The 24,049-nt window shown below is 52.5% G+C and overlaps 3 protein-coding genes across 4 annotated transcripts in view; 1 reads left to right on the plus strand and 2 right to left on the minus strand.

Annotated features, from left to right (window-relative positions):
- DLGAP2 (DLG associated protein 2) overlaps positions 1–10,947 on the minus strand; it is a 937,648-nt gene extending 926,701 nt beyond the window's left edge. The window contains exon 1 of the mRNA XM_032162534.2: positions 10,826–10,947. The gene's annotated coding sequence lies outside the window, so the exon portion shown is untranslated. The remainder of the gene's footprint in view (positions 1–10,825) is intronic.
- LOC131384060 (uncharacterized) lies at positions 8,271–10,090 on the minus strand. Its single transcript, XM_058442837.1, has one exon. The coding sequence runs from the start codon at positions 9,724–9,726 to the stop codon at positions 9,133–9,135; it is 594 nt and encodes a 197-aa protein (XP_058298820.1). The 5' UTR covers positions 9,727–10,090; the 3' UTR covers positions 8,271–9,132.
- A 5,418-nt stretch (positions 10,948–16,365) lies between the features above and the next one.
- ERICH1 (glutamate rich 1) overlaps positions 16,366–24,049 on the plus strand; it is a 62,801-nt gene continuing 55,117 nt past the window's right edge. For both annotated transcript variants that reach the window (XM_032162537.2, XM_058442869.1), the window contains exon 1: positions 16,366–16,446. In XM_032162537.2, coding sequence (XP_032018428.1) covers positions 16,425–16,446 — 22 coding nt within the window. In that variant the 5' untranslated portion in view covers positions 16,366–16,424. The remainder of the gene's footprint in view (positions 16,447–24,049) is intronic.

The raw sequence follows: 24,049 nt of genomic DNA on the forward strand, positions 1-24,049 counted from the left end.
TGGCGTGCACCTGTAGTCCCAGCTACTCAGGGGCTGAGGCAGGAAAATCACTGAAGCCCAGGAGGTCAAGGCTGCAGTGAGCTATGATGATGCCACTACATTCCAGCCTGGGCAACAAGCAAGGCCCTCTCTCAAATACAGAAAAAAGAAAAGAAAATGTACAAAAGTAGCCTGACTCACCTCCCGTTATACCACCAGATACAGAGACAACAAAATAGATTGTAGGTGAGAAGAATCTCAAGAGATGTAACAAATATAATAAAAGTTGTCAGAAAGCAAAGATCTGGCAGCCAAGGAAAGGTCTCCATGCTGCACGACAAAGCAGTAACCCCGGGGTTTCGCCCATCCTTGTCCACTGGGAAGCCACTGGCTGCTTTCCGAGAGCGTCCCACTCTACTGCAGAGGAGGGCTCTAAGGAGCGGGCAGGCGCTGATGGGCAGTGCAGAGCACCTGTGTGCCGCCACAAGCTCCTCAGTGAGGCCGTTTGCAAATTCACAGCACTGCGGGGCTGGATGTCACCCAATATATGTAAGCACTTTTTAAAAAGCTAAAGTGTGTGGTAAATGATACGAGATATTCTATCTCTCGGCTCCTCTATGGTTTGGACTCTGGTGCTTTTCTGGGAAAAAACAAACGCCAGGTAAGGGCTTCCTCCTCGGGTCACAGCGTGGGATATGCTGACCCACCGATGCCCACATGGCCCACGCTGTCCCCATCCGGGACGCTGCACCCCTATGGCGACGTGGAGCATATGGCTGAGCTGAGCTGACTCTGTGGACCTCAGTATTGGAGAAGCGAGGCAGAGACAGAAAGCACCTGAGCCCGCCCATCCCACCAAGGAGTCCCCCACGGAGCCCCAACCAGAGTCCACCCATCCCACCACAGACCCGCCCATCCCGCCACAGACCCGCCCATCCCGCCACAGACCCGCCCATCCCGCCACAGACCCGCCCATCCCGCCACAGACCCGCTCATCCCGCCACAGACCCGCTCATCCCGCCACAGACCCGCTCATCCCGCCACAGACCCGCTCATCCCACCACAGATCTGCTCATCCCACCATGGAGCCCACTTGTCCCACCACAGAGGCCCCCACCCTGCCCCCCCACCCAATCCTGCCACACAGCCTGCCCGTCCCGTCATGGAGCCCCCCATACTGCTGCAGAGCCCCCCCATCCCCACCCTGCACCCCGTCCCACCTCAGAGCTCACCCTCCAGCCTCCTGTGTCCTCTGCGTTCCCCTCGGCTGAAACGTGGCCTGTCCTCCCAGCCTCTCCACCTTGCTTTTCGTCACCCAGAGCTTGTTTCTGGAACTTGGGACCAAAGATGCCTAAGCGAGGCCAGGCGGTGAAGCCCATCGCGTGACTGGCCCGGAGCACGGTAAATGGTGCATTTGTCACTATGGCTCGACGGTTTCCAGGGGAGGTTTCTCCTTGCCTGTCTGCTTTATGATATCTTACAGTCTTTTTATTGAACGCAAACGTAAAGAGGTCCCGTAAGACTCAGAAGTATGACGCGCTGTGGGTAGCGCACAAACTCAGAAGAGCAGTCAGAGGCAGGGCAGTGCCCGGCAGCCCCTCACCCTCTAGAGCCTCCTGGTCTCTAGGACAGGCCGGCTTTCCGGTGTCGCTCTCCCCAGACCCAGAGAACCAGGACAGCTCAGCCCAGCGAGTAAGACCACCCCAGGCCCAGGGCAAGAGCCTCATTTCCCTTCCCAGCCACTGGCTCGGACATGATGAGATGTGAGGGGATGTCTTCCCAAGAACTTACAGTAAGGTTTCCTTACTGCAAAGGTGTCCCCATCACGCCTGCAGGGCCGATGTCACCAACAGGGGCACCGTCCTCGCATCATGCCTTAAGGGCCAGCATCCGCAGCCAGCAGGGGCTACGCCCAGATGGTGAAGGCCACAAAGCAGACAGCGGGAACCTGGTTGCTGAGGACGCCCCGCTGTGGTGCTTTGTGGTAAGAGCGCACAAATCCTCAGTTTCAGTTGTTTTGTGTGGGACTTTCTATTACTTGCAGCCAAAAGTATTCTGATACAGCAAAAAAAACAAAAACAGAAAATCAAAACCACTGTCCACCTCGGCACCTGCCGGTGTGCAGCTGGCATTCTGATCCACATTCATTCAGCAGATGAGGGGCTCATGCCCAGCAAGATGTCAGGCATGGGGGACACTGCCATGACCACAGTGGATAGCCCTCTATCCCGCAGATCTTCTCTCCCAGCCCATGGCACTGGATGGTGGAGGCTGCACCCCCAGCTCTGGAGCCCCCCTGCTGATGTGGCCTGCGGCTCTGTGTGATCCCACCCAGGATCCAATGTGCCATGTGACCCCTCTACCCCAGTTTCCTCATCCGCAGCCTGTAGACAACGCCAGCACTGACCTCACAGGGCTGGCATGAGAATTATATGAGTTAATGTGAGTAACTCGCCCAGCAGTGCCCAGCACATAAGAAGCGCTCAACAGATGCCAGATATGATCAGAAAACATCAAAAATAAATAAGTCACACAGGGTGTGAGAAGGCAAGGGAGCCAGGAGCACCGGAGGGACAGCACCCACTTTGGCCTGGTTTCTCTGAGAAGCTCCACATGTGGGAAGGCTTGGAGGAAGGGAGAGATACACCCCGGCCTTCCTGCAGGGCACACAGGCCCCGACCAGGACAATCACTGAAGTTCAGGCACGAGCAAGGAGGCCTGGGTGACAGGGACAGAGCGTTGAGAGGATGAACTTGGCTGGCCTGCGCGGGCCATGAGGGGTGGTGCGGACCCCCATAGGCAGGTGACCTGGTGCTGAGTGAGATGGAGATGTGATCAGGCTTCTAGGGTTCCTCATTCTGGGGTCAGTATCCTTCCAGTCTGGTCTGTACGCTCCAAACTCAGTAGCTTTAGGGAAACGGGATGAAAGTATTCATACTGTCTTATAATCCGCTCTCTTTACTTAATATGGTATGAACACCTTCTTATAGAATTAAGTACTTAACTTCCATCTTTTTGTGGATGTGTATTTTTTATAACATTGCTGTATCACCATGAATTTACCCCATCCTGTTACTGCTGTTTTCTAATATTATACTATGAAACAAAACTGGAGGGAACATCCACTTAGCTAACTTGCTATAAATTCGTGATTGTTTCCTCAGGAAAAGTTTCCAGAAGTGAAATTGCTGGGATAGTTACATGCAAAGAAAAGTTTTTTTAAAATTGAGTGCTGTGACTAGAGAAAATATCATTAGAGAAGCAAGTACTGGATAAATTGAAGACTGAGAAATACTGTTTGGTTGCTTTAAAGAACTAGGGAACTCAAGTTTCACCAACAAAAATAAAACTATGAATCTAATTATAGTGACAACCTAGAACATTTTGTTTCAGACCCAGCAGTGTTACATTCTAAAATGGCCACAACAAAAGGTTGAAACTACAACTCTCAATTGTTTATGCAAATTTCTAAATTATATATAGTATAGTCAGAAAACAGATGTTTGGAAGTTTGTTCAGAATGTCAAAATATTACAAAGAATGTTACAAAATGGAAATTATTTTTAAAGAGCTAAAAGTTTCATATTAAAGACCAAGAAAAAAGGTAAAGAACCTGATGCTGTGCTTGTCTCCAGCACCCACAACTCAGAAGCAGCGCGATAAGGGATAGTGGCGTAACGAGGCATTAACTATGAGTATTTACGAGTTCATGCAACTGTTTATCCAGTGACATGACCTAAAACCCTGTGGCAGGTGTGGGGATGGCCTGGGTCACCCCTTCGCACCATCTCTGCTGCACTGAGGAGAGCATGTGGACAGACTGGGGGAGGTGGAGGCCAGGACCCAGCCCCAGCGAGGAATTTGGAGGCTGAGAGCATGACCTCACTCAGGCATCCGGGCCAGGGAAGCAGCATTCCAACTAGATTTGAGAGAGCAGACATGAGGAAAAGACGGAATGAAAAGCACTGTCAAGTGTGGGTGAAGCCAGAGTCTCGCTGGGGCACAGCCCAGGCAGGGAACAGGGAGTGGACATGGGGAGCAGACAGCCAGCACCCCGGGAGGGCGACATGGCCAGCGAAGAGGCAGGGAGTGGCCGTGGGGAGCAGACAGCCAGCACCCCGAGAGGGCGACGTGGCCAGAGAAGAGGCAGGGAATCACCGTGGGGAGCAGAAAGCCAGCACCCTGGGAGGGCGACGTGGCTGGAGAAGAGGGAGGGACGCAGGTTGGGCTCGGGAATCTGTACCTCAGGGAGGCATCAGCCCCTCTTCTGCACCTTCACCCATTCAGATTATTAGACGAGACCCGGGGCCGGGGTTCAAGGGTGATCAAGACCCTTCCTCACAGAGTGGCTATTCCAAAACAGCAAAGACAAGGAAAGTGGGAATTACAAGGTGGTGAGAGGTGCCACCCTAACAGTCAGAGCACAGAGAAACCTGCCCAACCCAATCTCGTGGGTCAGGGGGACGCTGCCTCTAAGCTTGCTGAGCGAACGAGCACTTCTTCCCAACGCACAAGACGACAGAGAGAAGAAGGAAGCGGCGCTGGGTCTGAGAGAACCATTATGACGGCTCCATCCATAGATGGCCACAGCCATCAGAACAACAGTCACTTACCTTCAGCTAAAACAGGTTTCTGGGCATTTAGACGCAAAGACTCAGAGGAAATGTGAAGGCACATGAAACTTGAGAAATTGCTGTTGTCTGCAGGACACACAACGTGAATCCACATGTCTTCAGCCCTAACCACAGTAGCTTAGTGAGTGATGGAGACATGAAGACCTGGCCACGGAAATCACATGCAAATACCAGCAAAAGGCTTGGCACAGTGGCCCACGCCCATAATCGCAACATTTTGGGAGGCTGGGGTAGGCCGATGGCTAGAGCCCAGGAATCAGAGTCTAGCCTGGACAACATGGTAAAACCCCATCTCTACTAAAAATACAAAAAATTAGCTGGGTATGGTAGTGCGTGCCTGTAGTCCCAGCTACTCGGGAGGCTGAGGTGGGAGGATCGCTTGAGCCCAGGAGGTCGAGGCTGCAGTGAGCTATGATTATGCCACTCACTCCAACCTGAAAGACAGGACTGAGACTGTGTCTAAATAAGTAAGTAAATAAATACCAAGAAGAGGTCATCAGTGCTGAGTGTAGGCTGTGCATGTGAGTTTTGCTTTTGGTTTATTTCAAAGAAACCAAATCAAGACAAAATCATTAAAAAATACTTCTGTATTGTTAACTGTTATATGTGACACAACCCCAGCTCCTGAATATAAGATCTACCCTCAGAACATCTCTTACGAGTTAGTGCCAGAGAAAATTCATCTTCACCAAAAAATGAGTATGCAACGTCTACCCTGACAGCATGATCGTGAGGTTGAACATGGCTTTGTGGTTTTGGGTTTTTGTTGACTTGACTCCCTAGAAGCTCAGTGTCAAACGTGATGCCCAGAGAATTACGTCCATCCTCATGGTTATCACATTTGTTTCTTCCAATTTTCTATTTCTACTTTCTAATTAGCATTTCTGCCCTTGTCCTTTTGTGGTTAAGTTGGGTCCAAAACTTTTTGGAAAGTGGCAAGAGATATACAAAAGAGTAAAAGAAGACCAGAAATAATAAGTAAAAGAGTTTTGAGAGAAATCAAAGAGTGGCTTGATAACTTCCATTGTGGACTGGCTCAAAGTAGGCCTCAATTGTATTTTTTCATGATGAAAATAGTCAAGACTAATCCAGCATTTACCACATGCACCATTCTTATCACTTTACAGTCATCAATTCATTGAATCCTCTTTAACCCTATCAAGTTAATATTGCATTGGCCCTACTCTTGGTGATGAGAAAACTGAAATACAGTGAGATCAAATAAAGAGCCAAATGCAGGCCGGGCACGGTGGCTCACGCTTGTAATCCCAGCACTTGAGGAGGCCAGGGCAGGAGGATTCCTTAAGGCCAGGAATCCAAGACCAGCCTGGGCAACACTGCAAGACCTCCGTCTCTACAAAAAAAAAAGTAAAAATTAGTTGGCTGCAGTGGCATATGCCAACTACTAGAGAGGCTGAGGTGGGAGGATCACTTGTGCCCAGGAGGTCAAGACTGCAGTTAGCTATGATCATGCCACTGCACTCCCGCCTGGGTGACAGAGGGAGACCCCGTCTCTAAAAAGCCACTTACAATGCTGTGCCAAAGTCACAGGACAAACATTCATTATACACAAAAGGATATTTTTTAATACAGCCTACCTTAAAATGCATACTCTGTGGACACTTGAGGTCATTTCCATTTTTCTTCTTTTGTGCAGTGTGTGAAACATTTTAAAGACAATAATCAGTCAGATTCACAGGTTACTTTAAACATTTTTAACACACGTTTACAGATGGGCTGGTTCCAAATGTTTATTCATTGTTTGAAATGGTTGATTTAAATTTTTCTCTTTTTTTCCTGCCAATACACACAGTGTTCCATATAAGAAACAGTACCTGAAGACGAACAAGCCTTTCCCTGCAACAAGAGGTTTAACATGGAAATGTTTGGAGAAACTAAAAACTCATACATCCCATTTGCTTGTCAGGGACAGAAAACTCAATTCAAAGAAAGAATCCCCTCGTTTATGTAACTGAAAGTCATGGGGTAATGATGGTTCAGGCATCACTTAGTTCAGAGCTTCCAACAGCATCCTCAGGACCAAGCTCTCTGCATAACGGCCGCCCTTCTCCTCCACAGACAGATGATGAGAGCGTCGTTTCCAGACAGGCCATCCCCACAAGGCTGTGCACTGATGCCTCAATTCTAGGCCTTACACCTTTCCCGCCATTTTTCCTAAAGCTTTCCTCTCCTTGAAAGTTCCCGCTCTTCACTCATTCAATTGCTCTTGAGAGGGAGCTAGGAGCCACCTCTGACGGGAAGTAGGGTCCACCAAGCCAACCCCATGAGGGAGCAGGTGTTCTCCCAGGGGAGCTGGCTGCTGCTTGCAAAGGCAAGCGTACACTGAACTGCGAATACACCAGAGCCTGCAGTAACAGGTCTAGAAAGCTCAAATCCTGAAGGCCCTCCAATAAATACAGACAGGAAAGTTCCAGAACTAAGGCAACTGACATCCCACGTGAAGACACTGCCAGCAAGTCAGGAGAGGTGCATGCCTTAGAGCACCTGCAGCGGACACCCATCACGGGGATGTCAGAATAGCCAGGCTCCTCTCCTGGAGCTAAAGTTAAGAGACTGCATGTCAAGGCCCATGACCTGAGGATTGGGAGAAGATTTTCATAGGCAGATGAAGTCAGTGCACAGAAGAATGACATGAAAAAAGAAAAACAGAGGTTTACAGATGAGCTCCTACTGCCTTTGCTGAGGAGATTAATTTGTTACTGCTGTTAAGCCCTGGAAGGGAAGGGTTGCTACCAGCAGATGCAAGATTTAAACTGGAGTTTGCACACCCTACGACCCCATGCCTGGTCAATGCCGAAGCCCACCTGCTTAACTTCCCTAGAAATTAAAGTCTTTTGTCATGAACACACATGAAATCACCATGCTCAGTTTTTGTACACACAAGTACCTAGGAAACAACAAAACATATTTAAGAAGTTACTGGCACTAGGAAGCCTCGTATGATGAAAACTACTTGGTAAAACTACGGTTGATTAAGAATAATTTTTAACTGCATAGAAAGTGTGCCCACTAACTTCCTGTATGGCAGCCTATAATTCTTTTATAACCAGCATGCTGGCAATGCTCTAAATATGACTCCCATCTGGCCAAAATGATGAATCATAGTTATTTTCATTGTATCCAATGAATGACCACGGAGCATCCGTCCTGAGGGTCAATAAATAGAATATTTAATTAACTTTATTTTAAAATCTACACTCAAAGTATACATCATTCAACTCCTTAGATCACTGAGGAGTCATGAAGCTTTTCCTCAAATACGGTTATATAATAAAAAAATTATAGCATTTCTTCAATTTCAACATTATGGAAGATAATGTCTTCAAAACAAAACAAAAAAATCCTCTCACCCTTAAAAAGATATTAGGGCACTTTAGTTTCAGAATTAGTTGGGTTCTGGGTACACAGAATCCAATGTAATTTAAATTCCATGCAACGTATTTTTGCTTTTAATACTTAATTTGGAATTTCTACGAATTTCAAAACTGAAATAAGTAGACAAAAATAAGAGAAGCAATAGATTGCCACAGAAGGACATGTGTGTCACTGGGGAGAAATAATGTGATCTGAATTCTATAAAAATAAAAGTCGAACTAACTCATTTAAATCACAAGTAACAAAAGGCATACATAAAGCTGGTAAATAAATACATGTTTATTTCTGTCTCAAGCTGTACCACTTTGGACAATCACAAGTGCAAAGTTCTTTCGAAGAATAACAAATAGACATTGAATACTATGAAAAGTTGACTTAGAATGCTTGTCTGAGAAAACATCTTCGTGATGAGAAAACTTTACTTTTAATTACTTCATTCCTTTGAATTATTTGACGTAGTACTCATTTTGCTTACAACGCTTACCCTTTAACCTGAAATTATAATATACAGATTTGACGCGGTAGATCAACAGAGGAAGCCATTCTGTGCCTCTCCACTCCTTACCCAAGAACAGGGGCGATCACCAAGGAGTGACAGTGAAGGGGCAGGAATGGCGCACAGAGGCAGGATGCGTCCCAGGTCATCACTGAGAGCAGATCCTACGCGCCTGAGCTGCCGCCGTGGAGAAGATGCCTCAGGTGACCTGAGATAGAACAGAGGACAGGGCCGGCTCTGTGTCTCCTCGGTCCCTCCACGGCCTTCCCGCCCAGATGTGCTTCGACAGAGTATTGCGTACAGCCTGCTCCCCATGCTGCCAGATGTAGGGGATAAAATATTCTAATGTGCTCTCTTCCAAGCGATGAAAAAGTCACACCATCCAGAAGGAAATGGTACGCACACTCTACAATTACTATTGGAGCCAAATCTGTGAGTCACCCAGCTGCCGGCACAAGACAATTTGGCTACTAGAAAATCCTGATTAATGACATTTTTTTAAACCCAGAGTAACAACTTGACCTGCCAGGAATTATCCTTTTTTCATCATTTCGCCATTTTTGGCCTTGGTTATCTATTACCTTTCTCAGAGAAAAGGAAGTAAGATGAAAATGGTGTAAGGTGCGTTCACCTCAGGCCCAAATGTGCCTTCCAAGGTGTGCTGGGGCCGGGGTTTAGCACAGCTTCGCGACCTGGGGGAAGGGTCCTTGGAGAGCCTCCTGGACTCCCTCGGGCTATGACGAGGTACCGGGTTATTTCCCAACTGCAAGCACAATTAATGCACCGACTGTTGATGAGAGTCCTCCTGACAGAGCGGATTGTCGGGCTCCGCCAGGCTCTGGGACCGGGTCTCTGTCCGCCGCACCCCAGGCCCGACCTCGTTGTGGGGGATCCTCGCCTTCGCGTCGCGGGAGCTGCCTCCAGCCTCCAGTCCGGGAGGACGGAAGAAGCGGCGGCGCTTTGGAGAATATTTCCAGCTCCCAAACCCGCCACAACCGGGCTGGCCGAGTTCATCCACACGAAGGATAAATTCTCTGCTGATCGCTTTATCTTTAACCGATACAAGACCGGCGCTGCCGATAAGTCACGAATTCCCAATTCCAAGCCGTGGCCGGGATCGCCATTCACCGGCGGCGGCGGCGGCGTCGCGCAGGGGTTGGAAGGACCCGGGCTCCAAGCGCGCAGGGCCGGGACCGGGGGCCGCGAGTTTCCGACGCGCATCGCAGACCCGCCGCGCACCCTCGCCCCCGCGCCCGCTCTCCACCTGCGAACCTCCGCTGTCCGGGGGCTCCGCCTTCTCGCCGGTGCCCACCTCGCCCAACTGTCTCTCCTCCAGGCCCCTCCCCGGTCCCCGGGTCCAGCCTGCTCCGAAGCCTGGGGCACGGCACACGCCGCGCGCGGAGGGAGGGCCGGGCGGGGAGAGGCGTCCAGTCCAGCCCAGCGCAGCCCAGCCCAGCCCCATCTGGGCGCGCAGGCAGAGGAGCCCGCGCCCGCCGCCCCCCAGCCCTCCGCTCAGGGCTGTAATAATTACATCCTCATTATTTTCCTGCAATCGTTAGCGAAGGAGCCGGAGACAGCAACAGCCGCGGCCGGGGGAGGCTTAGTTACAAAACCCTGCGCTGGGTAGCGCCTCGCTTAGCAACCACCCCTAAAAAAGCCCCCGTGCTCCTCGCTCGCACTTGGAGAGCCGGGCGGCGGCCACCCCCTCGCTGCGCGCACCCTCCACTCCGCCTGGTCTCGGCAGCCGCGGCAGCCCGGCACAAGGGGCCCCTCCTGGCCGCTCCCGCCCCCGCGAGCCCCCGCGCGCGCAGCCCAGCCCGGCACCCTTCATTCATTCCCGGTCCCCGTCGGCGTTTCCACCGGGCTTGGGGGGAGGGGGACGCAGTCTGCTGCCCGCCGCCCCCACTCGCTCGCAGCTGCCCCACCAGAGCTGGGCGCGTAGCCCCTGGCCCGCCAGCGCCCCCCAGGCTGTGCCCCCTCCACCCCGGGCTGGCAGAGCGGAGAATTTCACACCTCCGCGGCCCGGTGCGCTCCCGCACCCCTGGAGCCCAGGGTCCCAGCACCCCCGAGCGCGGCCAGGGATGCGCGGAGCCCGGCGAGTAGCGCAACGCGCGACCCCCGAGCACAGGCTGTCCCTGGGGTCCCTGGCGCTCCGGCCCCGGCGGGCGGCACGACCCCCGCTTGCCCCCGCCCCCAACCCTGACGCCCTCGGAGCGTCCCCGCGGGTCCGACACGCCGCCCCCTCCCCGCCTCGACGGCTCTCGCAGCCTCGCGCCCGGCTCCCAGCGCCCAGCTCCCTGCGGCCCCCGGCGGCTCGCACCTTCCTCAGCGCGGACATCCTCGGACGCTCCGGCCTCAGCAGGTGCGGGGCGACATGGCGAAGCGGCCCCTCCTCAGGCCGACGGCTCCCGGGGCTCGCGGGTTGGGGTCCGTCCGTCCGTCCGCGGTCCGTCCGTCCGCCGCCGCAGCCGCCGCGCGCTCAGACCGCGCTCGAGCCCGGCGCACGGTCGGTCCTCACGGCCGGCGCCTGCGCACTCGGCGCCCGGGGAGGCACCGGCGCACTGGGGGGCGGCCGGCGCGCGGCTGCATCTGGGGAAGGGCCCGGCTCGGGGAGCGCGCGGACAGGCCGGCCCCAACTGTTGCGCGGGGCGCGCGGGTCACCCGGGGACTGTGCCGGGCTCCCGGCGGGAAAGCAGCAGCCTCCACCGCGGCGCGCGCGGGCGACGCTCACCGCGCCCGAAAGTTAGTGGGGGACCCGGTCACACCCGTCACCCCTGGGCAGGGTCAGCCTTTCTGGACTGCGGTTAGAGACGCGCCGGCGCGTTTGTGCAAGGGACTTGCGCTCGGGTTCGAGTCGGCTCGGCGCCCAGGGGGTTCGCGGGGCAGAGGGGACGCGGGGCGAGGGAGGTGCGGGCGCTTGCGAGGGTCTCACTGCGGGGTGCGGCCGCCGCGTGGGTGCTGGAGGCGGAACCTCCCCCGGTTTCCACGGGCGGGTTACGCTGAGGTAGGTGTGTGGCCGCGGCTTCACCCGGGGGCACCCCGAGAAACTGGGTCCGGACGCAGGGAGCGCCCTCGGAGGGGGCCGCCGCCTGGGTTTGCTGTGAGTGGCGTATGGACGACAGAGCCCAGGAAAAGGGAAAATCGACCCGGAGAAGTGGTGTTGACAAGCACAGCAGCCGGGAAGATCAGCCACCCTGGCCACGTGTGGAGGGACCCTCGCCAGGGTCGTGGGTTTGCCCTTCCAGGAGCGGAACGCGGGAGCGAGACGCGCTGGCATGGGGGTCCCTGGGCGGTCACCGACCCTGGGCAAGTCTCTCAGCCCCAGTTTAACATAAATGCAGAAATGGATTTCTGCTTTCCACCTGCGTGGCTATGGCATTTAAATGAGATAAAAGATGCGAAAACAAACCGCATAGAAAGACGGATGGGAGTTAGAATGAAATCAGGTCATCCAAAATATTTGGAATGGACAAACCAATCTTTTCCAGAAATTCCAAGATCTTTAAACAAAAAACAGGCTCTGTAAGAATTTCCCGTATAATTGATCACCCAATTATTCATCAGTTGCAGTTTATTTTCAAGGCAGAGTGCTAAACGACGAGGGGGCAGAAAGGTGAATGGCCGCTGTCCATGTCTTCTAAATGGTTCCCGAATCTGTCAGTGGTCTCCACTGTCAAAAAAAAAAAAAAGAAAGAAAGAAAGAAAAGAGAAAGAAAGAAAGAAAGAAAGAAAGAAAGAAAGAAAGAGAAAGAAAAAAAAGGAAAAAGAAAAAAAAACGGTGGATTCAGCGCCCAAACCTCAACTAGGGAGAGATTCCAGGCAAATTTATTTTCATTTCATAATTTACTTTCCCTTTGCTTTCTTCCCCTGCATTTCGTCCCCATCCCTTCACCTTTAAAAAGAAAATCTATTATTTCATGCAACAGCAACAAGAAAATCACACAAATGTACTGACGGCCTCTCCTGTGTTCTCAGCGTGTGAGCAGCACAGACAGCCACAGTCGCCGGCCCCACGAAGCCTTCAGTCTAGAGAGGGGTCCGCCCAGAAGTTACCCAAGGAACAGACAATTACAAGTTATAATTACTTCTCTGAAGGAAACATATGGAGTGTTATTGGTGAATGTGAAAAGGGCAACAAATACAGTTTGTGATATCAGAAAAGAACTTTTTGAGGACGTCGTTATTAAATCTTCCCCTGTGTTCTCCCACAAGCTGGTTTAGAGATGTGGATTTGGGTGCAGGTAGTTCACTTGAGAGATCGATCCCAGGAAACTAGAGAGAGGAAGTAGGGAGTGAGAGGCAGGGCAGGAGGGGACGGACGTCCCAGAGGCTGCAGTGACACTGGGCTGCTCCTGTAGCCACTGGGACCCCGTCCTGCTAGGGTGCTCTAACAGGAGCAGCTTGGAGTGCACGTCAGCTTAGGAAGGCTGGACAGCTTTTCAGCTTCTAGGTCTCAGTGATTGAGGGCTGCTCCTCACCCACACACCCCACTCCCCCAGCTGAGCACCTTCCAAAGCTTCAAAGAAAGTCCAGAGGCCAACCAGCAGGGGAGTGCACGGGGACCTGAGAGCACAGTGAGGGTGGCATCAGAGGTGGCCTCTGCCATGGCCCTGGGAACAGGATTTAGGGAGATAACAGCAGGCCTGAAGACGTGGGGAGGTAGAAGGACTTGGTTTTTTTGTTTGTTTGTTTGTTTGTTTTGACGAAGTGTCACTCTGTCACCAGGCTGGAGTGCATGGCACGATCTCAGCTCACTGAAACTTCCGACTCCCTGGTTCAAGCGATTCTCCTGCCTCAACCTCCCGAGTAGCTGGATTACAGGTGCACACCACCAAACTCAATTTTTTATTTTTGTATTTTTAGTAGAGATGGGGTTTCACCATGTTGGCCAGGATGGTCTCGATCTCCTGACCTCATGATCCACCCACCTCGGCCTCCCAAAGTGCTGGAAGTACAGGCATGAGCCACTATGCCTTGCCTTTTTTTTTTTTTTTTTTTTTAAGACAGGGTCTCACTCCTATTGTACAGGCTGTAGTACAGTGGTGCTGTCACGGCTCACCGCAGCCTCAACTTCCCTGACTCAGGTGATTCTCCCACCTCAGCCTTATGAGTAGCTGAGACTACAGATGTGTGCCACCATGCCTGGCTAACTTTTTGTATTTTTAGTAGACATGGGCTTGTTATGTTGCCCAGACTGGTCCCCAACTCCTGGGCTCAAGCGATCCTCCTGCCTCAGCCTCCCAAAGTGCTAGGATGACAGGCATGAGCCACCGTGCCTGGCCACATTTTCCTTTAACTGAACAGTCAGAATAACTGAAACGGAGGGAGAAAAGGACCACATTATTGTGACAGGAGAAAAACTCAGGGGTCTTTCAGGACATTTTAAGGACTTTGATTTGTATCCTCTACACAATGAATTATGATGCAGGATTTTGAGCAAGGCAGAGATTTTCTTCATAGATAATCCCGTCATTTGCAGACAAAACTTCTATTTCTCCCTTCCCAATTTGCATACCTTGTATTTCCTTTTGTTGTCTCGTTGCATTGTCCAGGACTTCCCGTGTGACAGTGAGAAGCAGTGGTGAGAGGGGGAGTCTTGCCTTCTTCCTGCTCTTAGTGGGAAAAGCTTCTAGTTTCTCACCGTTTAGTTTGCCGTTAGCTCTAGGGTTTTTGTAGGTATCCCTTATCAAATTGAAGAAGTTACCCTCTAATCATAGTTGGCGGAGGGTGTTTGGGTTTTAAATCATGAATGGGTGTTGGATTTTGTCAGATGCTTTGTCTGCATCTAATGATGTGACGGTGTGGTTTTTCTTCCCTGTCCTGTTGCTGTGATGGTCCACCTTCAGCGATTTTTGAATGGCAGTGAGGTTTTAAAATGACCATTTTGGCTGCTATAAGAAGAGATGGCCGTAGGGTGGGAGTGAGGAACAAGAGTGGAATTGGGGAGATCAATTTTAAAATGCTCGGAGAAATCCTGGGATTGCGGAAATCAACTTAAAAAAGGCTGGAGAAATCCTAGTGACAAATGATGAAGACACAAACTCAGCAGTGGAAGTAAGACACGTTGCAAGTAGAATGCGCTTGATGTGATTTTTCTGGATGGGTTATTCAGGAAGAGAGGAAGAGGAGAGTCACCAATGACCCCCAAGTTTGGCCCAGCAATTGGATGACACTTCTGGGAGGCCTTAGCATGTTAACATGCTTACTGAGAACTGTGTGTTAGGGCCAGGGACATGGATGCCTTGGGGACTTTGGCATGAGCAGGTGCAGTGGAGGGGTGGAGAGAAAAGCTGGACGGGGTCACAGAGTCCATGGAAGACATCAAAGAGGAGACTGGCTTTGTAGTCAACTGTTTCCGCCAGTTTGAATGTGGGAGAGATTGAAGAAACAGGGCTAGAGAAAAATACATATTTCCTGGGAGGATTTTGTTATGGGGGAGTCCACAGTGGGCTTGAGTGCTGGTGAGAATGATGAAGTGGAGAACAAGTTCAAGACGCAGCCTCATTACAGGGATTATTTTCCCTCCTGCATCATTCATTTTCAATAGCAATTTGATCAGGTCAAATTCCCCCCCCCTCTCTCTCTGTGTGTATGTATGTGTATGTGTGTGTGTGTGTGTGTGTGTGTGTCTGTGTGTGTGTGTGTGTGTGTTGTCTTCAAAAACCCTCCAGCTATTGCCCCATTTGCATGGTCCCACCAGAGAATAGTGTACAGTCAATGTCTAACTTTTCCTCAAAGACCTATGAATTTCCATCAAGCTTCTGCTTCTACCATTTCAACAAAATTCCTATAACCAAGATCCCTGATGGCCCCTGCCCTTGACAAATGCAACTGTCCATCACTGGTCCTCCTCTTGCTTCATCCACATCATTGGAGACGAATGGTTCGTTCTTTGACTTGGCTTCAGGACCTTCCTTTTCTCCCTGGCCACCCTTCATGCTCTCCTTCCCTGGGTACCCCCAGTCTTGCTCCCTCAACTACCTCAAGCCCGCGCCCATCACTCTCCAGTTAGGCCCTACGAGCTTCATTTTCCTCCAAAACACCCATCTCCGTGGGTTCCTCTCCTGAGACAGCCCACATGAGGAACAGCGCCTGGCACACACTTGGGAAATGTTTTGTTAGAAATGAATTCAAGGAGGAGGGTCCTGAGGGGGTGGAGCGGGAGGGTAGAGGCCCTGGAAGCTGGACAGGGAGACAAGAAGGGGTCGGGCAAGCCGAGGTGACGTGGGGGCCGCTGCCCTGGCCACTCCCTGTGTCCCACAGGTGCCTGGGGGGCGGGGACACCGCCCTGGCCATTCCTTGTATCCTGCAGGTGCCTGGGGGCTGGGGGTCACCGCCCTGGCCGCTCCCTGTATCCAGCAGGTGCCTGGGGGCCAGGGACACCGCCCTGCCCACTCCCTGTGTCCAGCAGGTGCCTTGGGGCCGGGGACACTCCCCTGGCCATTCCCTGTGTCCAGCAGGTGCCTGGGGGCGAAGCGGGGACTGGGGATCTGCAGGTGCACCCGTGGGGCTGGGGGTGGGCGCCTCTTCTCTGGGGCCCTCGGTTTCCCTCTTCTTCATAGCGCCCTCCCTAGTGTTCGCCCCAGAGTTCCGCCACCGCGTACAGCAGTCCCCGCCAGCGCTCCCACAGCGTCCTCAAGCCCGCAAGAGCCCGCGCCGTCGCCCCCGCAGCCCTCCCTCCGCGCATGCTCCACAGCGAGGCTCCTACAGGCGGGTCTGGAGCCTCGCGACACGCCCACAGACTCGATATGAGCCATTCTACGGCCGTGATGTAGTTGACTGACAGCCCGTGGCAGGGTCCCGTATTCGGATTGGGCATTCTTGCTGTTGTGGGCGGGCCCAGGAGGGCGGAACCCGGAAGGCACGGCGCTCAGGTCAGGACCGCGCGCGGTGGGCTGAGGTCAGCGGCCGGGTCCCGCATGGCGGCGCACAGGAAGCACGGTAGGTGGGTGCGGCGCGGAGGCCTGCCCAGACCCCAGACCCGGCTCTCGGCTCAGACCGCGGTATTGACTCGGGACCCCGATCCCGGCCTCTCTCCAGGCCGCACCCCAAACGCAGACCGACTCCCCACCTCCTCCCCAGTCCCTACCCATCCCCCGCTCTTAACCCAGACCCCGACCCCGGACCGCTGCCCACCCCTCGCCCGGGTTGTTGCTTGCATGGATGCTGGTCGGGCCGGCCCTGCCAGGCCCCACCTGTTGTCTGGGGACGTGGGCGGGGGCGAGCCCAGCTAGGGGTTCGTGTTCTTAGCAGAGCCCCTGTCGGTGAATGAGTAGGGGCCGCTCAGCTCTTCAGAGGGGTCCTAGACCGGGCTCTGGGGTGGGGCTGCAGCCGGCTCCGGCAGCCTCACCGAAAAGTACAGCAGAACCTCCCTGAGCCACTGTGTCCTCATCTGAGAAACGGAGGTCATGGTGTTTACCCTCAGTGGACCTAAGGTGTGGGGTGTATCCTAGTCCGTATTAAATTCTGTGATAGTGTTAGTCAGTACCAAAGACAGGAGCATAATAAATGGAATTGGTTAACCTGGCCGTGCCTTAGAACGGAAGTGTTAGAAAATAAAGCGTGCTCCTGCCTCCTGCAAACCCCAGCTCATTAACCCTCACGTGTAATCATCATTATCATGAAAAGAGTGGCGGTTTTTGACATGAATCTCGTGTTACTTGCATTAATTCAGGCGCTGATGAGTTTTTTTCCTTCTCTATGTTTAAAACTGATAATCAGGTTTGAAATGAAAAGGTAATGGCAAACTATAGTTATAAAACAATTGCTTAAAAAGAAAAAATTTCTCAGGCAGAATGTGGAGAAAAATATGGTCTCAAGCCTTCCTTTTTAGGGAAACACTGCATGTGAGCTTCCCCCTGTCCTTCAGGGCCAGGGAATTGTGACCTGATCAGCTCACAGTTTAAAAATGACCTAACAGTTTTTAAGCAGTCAGATGTTAGGCTCTAAAACGGACATTCACGTATGTTAATGAGCACCAGAAATACCTTGTTCATGACCCTCTCCTGGAAGCAGGGCTGGCAGGCTGTGAATTCAGTGTCGAGGTTCTTAGGAGCAGACCTGACGGTGAGCTGCCTGCAAAGCTGTCCCTGCCTTCGTGGTGGGGGGCTTCTTGCTACTGCCGGTTTTCTCCTCGTTTTAAAACACAGCACACTCTTCTTTTACATTCCTTCAAATGTTTGCAACTCTTCTAAGCTTGAAATAAATGCTCTTTTCTATGCAAGAAATTATTATAGCATCTATCATGTACCTAATAAACTTAAAAAAAAAAAAACCTTTCTCCATTCACTAAATTAAAGTGAATGAAAGCTGTTAATTGTTTTAGTCATTCACTAATCATCTTCCCTCGAAACAGCCTTTTTTTCCTATTGGATGTGTGATAGAATGGTCAAGTAAATTTACGTTGTTTAAGGACATTGTGGTTGGAAGGATGGATTAATAAATCCCAAAAGTAGAAAATGTAGGTGGGAAAGAAAATAATAGTTTTCTGTGTGTCTTCCTCAAGATCACCTGAAGAGCCCATCGGCTGAGTGGCACTTAGGCTCCGAGAGGCACTGAAGGGAGGATTTAGCTGGAATAAAACTTCCCAGCATTTGTGACCTGATGGAGTAGGAAACTGGGGTGTGTGTCTTTTTCAGAGCATTTCCCTTCTGTGTGGCTTGCAACGAGTGAACTTAGGGGAACGTGCCACAGGAGGAGGGGATAGAGCTTAGCATGTCCCGTCGCAGGGATGTCTCTTTTCCCAAGGTCCAGCTCAGGGTCATGGGGTGGTTGGAGATGGGGGTCGGGCACTCTTGTTGATGGTGGGAGAGGAGGCAGGTGCCACGAGACGCAGGTGTGCCTCTCCTGGAACAGACCCCACAGAGAACTGACTTGGCGTCGTTTATTCACCACCGGGTGTTGGCAGAGCATCTGCTGAGTGTGGCAGAGCCCGTTAGGCCCTGGCTGCGGCAGCGAATCAGGCACGGTATCCCTCCCTCCCCAAGCTAAGTGAAGCTCTGCTGTGCTTTGAGGCTGTGCTTGGGGTTAGGGCAGTGCTTGCTGACAGAGGACACATCCAGGGGCCCATACTCCCCTGCCTGGCCCTGGCACAGACCAAGAAACATGAGGTGGAAAGGTTGGCAGTCAGGCTAAACAGTGATTCTAAGCATTTTTTTTTTTTCCTGGAAGTAGATTGTTTCTGCTAGGCAATATAACCTGCTAATGCCACAGTTTCCCTGTAACAATGTGTAGCAAAACTCTGCAGGATTAATGGGGAGAATGTGTTGCCTTTGAAGCAGCACCACTGGAGTAAAAATTCCTCACATGTGCTCTATGTTATGCTAGTGTAAGTACAGCACCGGAGGATGTTTCTTGGGCCTACTTTGCAAGCCTCTGAGAGGTGCTGTGCAGCTCTGACCATGAACCGCTCTCCTAATTGAAGAGGGTCCCAGGAAGGGGAAGGGCACTGTGGCCTCCATTCTACCCAGGGAGATTGGGTGAATCTCTGGCATGTAATTAAGTGTTAGCTGAGGTCGGGCTGTTTCTGGCATGTAGGGTAGCCAGCGGTCAGGGGAGCCTGGAGTGGGGTTGCAGTGGACTGGGGAGGCCCCCAGTGTCACAGATCCCCCAGGGGCTGCGTGCTCCTGGAGGAAGGGGCCTGCTGCTGTGGGTGAGGACCTTAGGAGATGCCCGGGTGACTCCTGGAAGGAGTGACTGCGTCTGGCGTTGGCCTGGTTGAGCCTTGCTGCCTCCTCCTCCCTGGGCGGTTCCCAGTGCCTGTCAGGACATCTCGTGTTGGTGAGCAGGGCCATGCAGGACTTGCCCCTTGCTTCCTTCCCGACGCGCTGACTGTATCCCTGCTCCTTGGGCGGAGTCTTGCTGTTGGGCTTCTGGAGCCTCCTCCCTGGTCATTGTGAGGGGTTTGGCTCTGGTCCTCTCCCTGACTCCATGTGTGCTTCAGGGACGTTGCCGGAGGAGGCAAAGCTTTCGTGGGGTTTGCTGGGCAGAGGCGATCCTCAGATGCTGGGGTGAGGACCACAGTCTCTTGGAGGCAGGAGCCCCGTCCCAGGGCCCAGCCCTGAGCAGGCAGAGGAGTGACAGGCCGTCCGGCCGCTCCTTGTCTCCCTGCACCAGGCCTGTCCTCACCACCCGCTGCTGTGTGTGTGGTGGGAGGACACGCCCCTGGATTTAAGCAGAGTCCCTGCCCTGCAGAGCCCCCTGCATTCGTCTCACTGCACCCTGAGGCCAGTCCTTTGACTCCTTGTCCTGCAGTTTCCCATCAAGGTGGTTCAGTGGTGCCAGCCGCTCTCGTCGAGGAGAGAGCTCCAGGGGCCCCGTGCTGCTGGCATGGCCTTGCTGGCCCGGCTGGGCCTTCTGTAGGGAAGGCCACAGAGCCCTGTCGCAGAGGCCTCCTCCTGGGAGGCACCCAGCCTGATGTCATCCTGGGGAACATGTGCTGGAGCGCGGGATGCTTGGTTGCTTTTTAACAAGAATCCATTCTTGCTGTGACTGCTGCACGCACAGGACAGCTTTACTCGACAGCTTCACTCCCTCTTGCAGGTGCATCCTCCAGGGCCAAGGGGTCTGCAGCAGGCAGGCGGCCTCTGTCTTCCTGAGACTCCTCAGATGAAGTTGGAGCTGCCAGTGCCTTGCAGTGAGCAGTCACACTTCCTGTTCGCCACCTCCCTGTCGTCTTCTGGTTTCTCCTGCACCTCAGGGAGTGGATTGCCCGGACTTCACACACCAGGAATCGCTGGCGTTGTCCACAGTGCTGGCGCTGATGCCGGAGTTCCTGCAGCTCTGGTAGTCAGGGAGAGGTGTCTGTGTGTAGGCGTGGGTCTGTGAGCTTGTGTGTGCATATTGTCAATGTGCATGCATGTATGTGTGCCACTGTTCCTATGTGTGCACATGTCTGTGTATGCCTTTGTGTGTGCACACGTCTGGTGTGTGTGTGCATGCATGTCTGTGCATCTGTGCAGGTGTGTGTGTGGTGTGTATCTGTGCATGCATGTGTGTGCCTTTGTGGTGTGCATGTGTGTATGTGTATGTGTACATGTGTGCATGTGTATGTGCCTGAGTGGTGTATGTGTGTGCATGCATGTGTGCCTGTGTGTATATGTGTGTGCGCCTGTGTGTCGTGTGCCTGTGTACACGTGTCTGCCTGTGGCATGTGTGTACATGTGTGTGTGTTTGCCTGTGTATATGTGCATGCATGTGCGCATTTGTGTGTGCGCCTGTGTGTCGTGTGCCTGCATACACGTGTCTGCGTGTGACGTGTGTGTACATGCGTGTCTGGGTGTGTCCCTGTGTGGTGTGTGCATCTCCCAGCTGTACCCTGCAACTTGCCTGTGATACCTGCCTCTCCCTTGGAGTCCCAGAGCTGAAGATGCCGGTTCGGATTTGTTTCCGTTGGAAAGAGGCCCCTTTTTCTTCTTACAGCGTAGTGTTGGTCTGGTTGGGTGCCTGGTGACTGTTGGGGCCTACTTTCATTCTGGCTTCATGTGTGGGACTGTATGCAGACCTGGACAGGAGTCATCGCTGTGCTGCAGGAGAAGTGGGGCTGTGTTCCTTGACACGTGTGGCTTTGTCATTCTCTACTCACATGCGGTAGAATCCTTCCTCTGGAACAGGAGTTGGCACCTCTTTCCCCATCTTCAAGGAAGGACAGCGTGCTCAGGAGCGCTTCCCAAGTGAATGACTGAATGAACGAAGGAGGGAAGGAAGGAAGGAATCAGCCTCATGGAACAGGGAGGTTTAGAGAATCCCAGTAAAGCAAGAGGCGCCGTGCTAGCCAGGGCCTGCGGGAGTGTTGGTGCATGGTGAGGTTGGGGGGTGAGGGTCGGCCCCAGCAGGGAAGGGCAGGTGCATTGGTGGCAAGGCCAGCGCACGTGGGGATGAGGAGATGCGGTACTGCGACGGCTGGAGGAGGGTTGCAGAAGCTGCTCAGACATGGGGGCAGCTGCAGTCTCGGCTCCTTGCAGGTTGGGAGAGAGTCGTGCTCGGTGTGCGGCTGGAGAGGGAAGTGGGCCGAGGAGGTGGTGGATGCCAAATGTGCCCATCCCTGACGGCCAGCGCCCCAATGCACAGCAGGCCTAGGTCTCGATGGGGACGGCCACCGGAGTCAGTCCTGCTGGGCTGCTGCCTCAGAGCTCACTCTACTAATGCTCAGGTGGCGCATCTGTAAAGCGGGCGGCAGCACCGTGAGGACCCAGCCAGGTGACCGATTACAGGCAAGGTTCTGTTGGAATCACGAGCTGGTCACTGCCACTGGTCCTGTCCCCTGGGTGCAGGAGACACGGAGGTAGGGGACCCGTGTGCCTGTGAGAACAGAGCAGACAGGAAGCCGGAGAGGACAGCAGGCACGGAAGCCGGAGGGGACAGCAGACAGGAAGCCGGAGGGGACAGCAGGTACGGAAGCCGGAGGGGACAGCAGACAGCCGGAGGGGACAGCAGGCACGGAAGCCGGAGGGGACAGCGGGCACGGAAGCCAAAGGGGACAGCGGGCACGGAAGCCGAAGGGGACAGCGGGCACGGAAGCCGGAGGGGACAGCGGGCACGGAAGCCGGAGGGGACAGCGGGCATGGAATCCGGAGGGGACAGCGGGCACGGAAGCCGGAGGGGACAGCAGACAGGAAGCCAGAGGGGACAGCAGGCACGGAAGCCGGAGGGGACAGCAGACAGGAAGCCAGAGGGGACAGCAGACAGGAAGCCGGAGGGGACAGCAGACAGGAAGCCAGAGGGGACAGCAGACAGGAAGCCGGAGGGGACAGCAGGCACGGAAGCCGGAGGGGACAGTAGGTGAGCAGGCGTCACTGCGTCAGGGTGTAGGACGAGAAACCACAGCACCCAAAAAGGACCCCATGGTCCTTCGTGGCTGGCGCAGGGAAGAAGTGGGGTCCAGGAGGCGACACTGGGGCAGCCGTGGCTCCCTCATGCTCTGGGCGAGGCAGCATGCGTGCAGGAGGTACAGCTGCTTCCCGGGTTCTGGGTTCCACATCCTTGATAGCGTTCCTCAGTGAGTGTAACCTGCCCGTGCAAACATGGGTCTTGTCGGTGTGGAATCTCTTATGGGTTGCAAGTTTTTTGGGCTGAATTCAGGACCTATCTAATGAAAAAGCCAATGTTTAATGAAACAGGAAAAAATTAAAATATTGGAGTAAAAGGTGTGGTTTATCTGGTGTCTCCTGATTTTCATAAAGCAGCTTGCTGAACTGCCTTCCCAGTGACCTCTCAGCATGTTTTAGCCCAGCCTTGTTTTGCTGAGAAACTGACTCCGAGAACTGAGTGGGCTGCCGGAGGGTCAACCCGGGAGCCCTTGGGTTGCTGGCATCCTGCTGGGTGTGTTTCCACCAGTGCTTAATGAAAACTGTTGCAGCCGCCCCTGAAGGTAAGATGTGTATGAACGCTTCATGACACGACAAATGCTGGTTAAAACACTACCAGGAGAAACTCCGTGCAAAGTTTGCCTGGAATATTTTCTTTCTTCCCCTTTTTTATTTGTAGAGATCGGATCTCACTATGTTGTCCAGGCTCGTTCTCAAGGAATCCTCTGACGCGGCATCCTGAGTAGCTGGCCCACAGGTGCCCGGCTTTCTTCTTTGTTTAAGGGTTAGAGTTTCAGTAGAAAATGACTGGTATATTTTCACCTCCTACGTGAGGATCGCACGTCAGACCGGTCATGGTGTGAGGTTCTGGTGATGTCCCATTTGAGGATTGTTCTGGTTTGATGTCAAGCACTTGTTTTTTGTTTTTGATATTTCAGAAAGCTTGCCCACTTCTGCTTAAGTATTAGCCAATTATTTTTCCATTTGTCATGCTGTTATGAAACTCCTCAAGAATCTACTACTCATTGAATTAACATACTGAACTTTTCTTTCTTGTGGAATGATGTAATTCTATTACCAGTTTATTCCTTTATTTCTAGATTATAGTCAAAGGCTAAATACCTTGCCTCATTATAGGGATAAAATGAAAAAAAAATCTCACAGTGATTATCATTTTTAAGAAAGCTGTGGCTGGGGCAGCATATTTTCAGCAGGCATTTAAACATAGTTTTTACTGAAAAAAGAAAATTCAAACAGATTTGCAAAAAATACAATAACCCTAATAAATGTTAAATTTAAAATGCCTATTACAACGAGACAGGCAGATGGAGGAAAAAGAGATCAGCTAGAGCTGCTGTTCGCTGAGATAGCAGAATTTTGATATTTTCTCTAAACTGATGAAATAATGTGGTGTGTGTGTGTTTTGTGGAAATGTTTTGGGAGATTTCTCTAATATGACAGGTGAAGGAGGCAGGGAGCAAGCACCTCCAAGCTGGCCATGGTAGAAATTTCTACTAATAATTATTTCCAGTCTTGTTTTCCGTAGCAGTTTTTCATTTAAATATGATGTTAAAAGCCTGCCAACTCTTGTTTGAAAATCTAATCACTTTTCTGTTTGTAAGTCTATTAAGTGGAAACTAAAAAGGAATGTTATAAACCGATTTTGTTCTCTATGAGTATTAGTCTGTTCTGCATGGATGTAAAGGAATGTCTGAGGCTGCGTAATTTATAAAGAAAAG

The sequence above is a fragment of the Hylobates moloch genome, unplaced genomic scaffold (assembly GCF_009828535.3).
Source record: "Hylobates moloch isolate HMO894 unplaced genomic scaffold, HMol_V3 SCAFFOLD_8, whole genome shotgun sequence".
Lineage (NCBI taxonomy): Eukaryota > Metazoa > Chordata > Mammalia > Primates > Hylobatidae > Hylobates > Hylobates moloch.

Coding starts and splice junctions, on each gene's coding strand:
- LOC131384060 (XM_058442837.1), bottom strand. CDS start 9,726: ATGCGCGTCGGAAACTCGCGGCCCCCGGTCCCGGCCCTGCGCGCTTGG.